At 61.9% G+C, this 2553-nt stretch overlaps 1 protein-coding gene across 1 annotated transcript in view; it reads right to left on the bottom strand.

Moving 5' to 3' along the window:
- Positions 1-643: 643 nt before the first annotated feature.
- The window catches only part of ISLR2 (immunoglobulin superfamily containing leucine-rich repeat 2), a 4907-nt gene continuing 2997 nt past the window's right edge, over positions 644-2553 (bottom strand). Inside the window, exon 2 of the mRNA XM_014530495.1 lies at positions 644-2553. This exon is cut by the window's right edge and continues 1543 nt beyond it. Within this exon, the coding sequence (XP_014385981.1) occupies positions 1878-2553 (676 nt within the window). The 3' untranslated portion in view covers positions 644-1877.

The raw sequence follows: 2553 nt of genomic DNA on the forward strand, positions 1-2553 counted from the left end.
TGTAAATATCTGATATGCAGGATGGTCTTAGGCGACCCCTGTGAAAGGGTCGTTCGACCGCCAAAGGGGTCGCGACCCACAGGTTGAGAACCGCTGCCCCAGAGTTTCTTATGTTCAATCTGCAGAGACACCACCCCCCCCCCCCCCCCACCCCCGTCCTTGCGAGCTCATCTCACTCACTCCGCCTTCCCCCAGCTCCCCGGTCCCCCACACACTGGAGGCACAGGGAGCAGGCGCCGGCTGTAAACACTGACAAAATCCCGGGACAGTCAAACAAACACGCGATTTCACAAAGGATCCCAACGGGAGGGGCCTCCGGGCGCCTTCCTTCTGCGGTTTCCTCGGGCACCCTCCCCCAGGCTTCCTCCCTCAGTCCGCTGACAAAGAGTCACCGAGCCCGGTTCAAATCGATTGTTTTATTGACTGTGTACACACAGACACGCCTCTAGAAAAGGGCGCGCCCCGGGGGTACTCCGCCCTGGGCCGCACTTGTGCTACATTTCGCGGACCCGGCTGGTCCGGACGCCCGAAACCCCCACCCCTACCCCGACTCTTTCCTTCAAGAACTAAAAAAGGAGCCCAGCCAGAGTCGCCGCAACGCTTCTGCCCTCTCCTCTCCTTCCCTCCCTCCCTCCCTGCCCACCTGCCTGCCCGCCCGCCCCCTACACTGCACGGTCACACTTTACAGGACACAGACTTCTACGGAGCGCGCTCTTCTAGGTCTACGCGCCAGCAAATACTATAGTCGTGGAGGGAGGGGCGGGGCGGGGAGGACGAGGATGCCGCTGCCGGTCACCCCAGGCTTTGTGGGAACCGGGGCGGACGCCCTCACGGGGGACCAGGCCCGGGAGGCCAGTTACTTCCTATGGGCCCGGCGCTTCTTGAGCTGAGTCTGGGCCCCGAGCAGCAGCGGAAGCGAAGCTGTCCAGTGCACTGATCTCTGGAAAACCTAACTCATCCACAACGAAATTGGCTCGGGACCAAGCCCGTACCCTCGGTGGAAAAAAGGCTCGCGGTTCCGAGGCGCTTTAAGTTAGGTGAGAGGGCGCGGGGGTGGGGAGAAACGGTCCCTCGCCCCACAACACACACACACACACACACACACACACACACACACACACAATTTCCCAGAGGCTGGGAAAAGTGTTAGCACCGGACCGGAGTGTCGCTGTCTTTGAAAACAACGACAATATGAAAATCCGAACGCGAAGCCGAAAGGCGCCCCAGGCACCAGGCTGGCTCCAGCTGGTCAGAAGCAGAGGGGGGCGGGTGAGCAGAAGGGTTTGGTTCCCAGTCGCAAGGGGGCTTTGAAACTAAAAACTAGGGAGTTGTCACCGAACCCTGGCTTCTAGGATATGCACCCCGGAAAGGGCAGGGCAGGGTTGAGGTGGAACCTCACGGCGCTCCACACTAGGGACGTCCGTTGGGAGCACCGGGCTAAACCCGGCGCCATAGTGTTAACTTTCAGTTGTTTCCAGCGCCTTCTCCCATTTACTCTGGCTGCACGGCTCACAGTGGGCGGGCTGCGGGGCAGATTTCCGAGATAGTTGCGTAGGAGTGGAGAGGCCTGGATTTCGCCTCACGGTCAGCGATGGTGTCTTATACGAGGAGAGAGGAGCAGAAAACTGTGCTTGCCAGAGGGAATTCAGCCCGCAAGGTCAATGACGATCGTGGGTGGGTGGGGACTGGTGAAATGGTTCCACTCGCCACTAGAAGTCGCCAAGAGTAAGATTGGGTGGTGGTGGTGGTGAAAGGGCAGAGGAAGTGTGTGTGTGTGTGGTGGGGGGGTGGGGGGGAATAAATCCTGCCAGCCCTAGGCTTCCGCTCCCAGGCACCCAAGGTGGAGGTGAGACTGGGAGGGCAGGGCGGGCAGGAGTTCAGCCCGCCGTCTGCCTGTAGTTGCCGTTAATCTCCTGGGCAATGTTGACCGCCTCGGCACCCAGGGGCAGCCGGTCACTGTACTCGGAGCCCACCTCGAACTCCTCTTGGTTGGCCTTGGACTGGGACTCCACCAGCGAGCAGGCGGCCAGGCTCTCCTCCCTCTGCAAGTCCCCACCCGAGTCCCCCTCCTCCGCCTCTTCGTCAAGGCCCTCCCCGGGAGCCTCCTCTGGCTCCTCACAGCCTGCTTCGCCGCCTGGTGGGTAGCTTTTCTCGGACTCAAGGTAGGAGACACGCGGGTCAAAGTCGGCGGCGATGCGCTTCTCCATGGGGTCGGGTACCTGCGGCCGCAGGATCAGACGATAGGGCTTCCCCGGGTGTTTGGCCAGCAGATGGCAGCAGGCGGCTCCCAGCAAGGGCACAGTGGCCAGCACCAGAAGGAACACGCTTACCACCACGATAACCAGCAGGGAGGGCAACTCCTTCTTGGTAGCGAACACCACTTGCACGTGGCAGGCCTCGCCTGCCTGCGCCAGGCACACGGAGTAGTTGGTGCCAGGCCGCAGGCCGCGGAACCAGTAGGCGTTGACGCCCTCCTCCACCTGAGACCACTGAACTGCTGCACCGCCCCCCGCCGGGCACAGATAGAGCCGGCGCAGGGGTCGCTGCCCAGGC

The sequence above is a fragment of the Myotis brandtii genome, unplaced genomic scaffold (genome assembly GCF_000412655.1).
Source record: "Myotis brandtii unplaced genomic scaffold, ASM41265v1 scaffold74, whole genome shotgun sequence".
Lineage (NCBI taxonomy): Eukaryota > Metazoa > Chordata > Mammalia > Chiroptera > Vespertilionidae > Myotis > Myotis brandtii.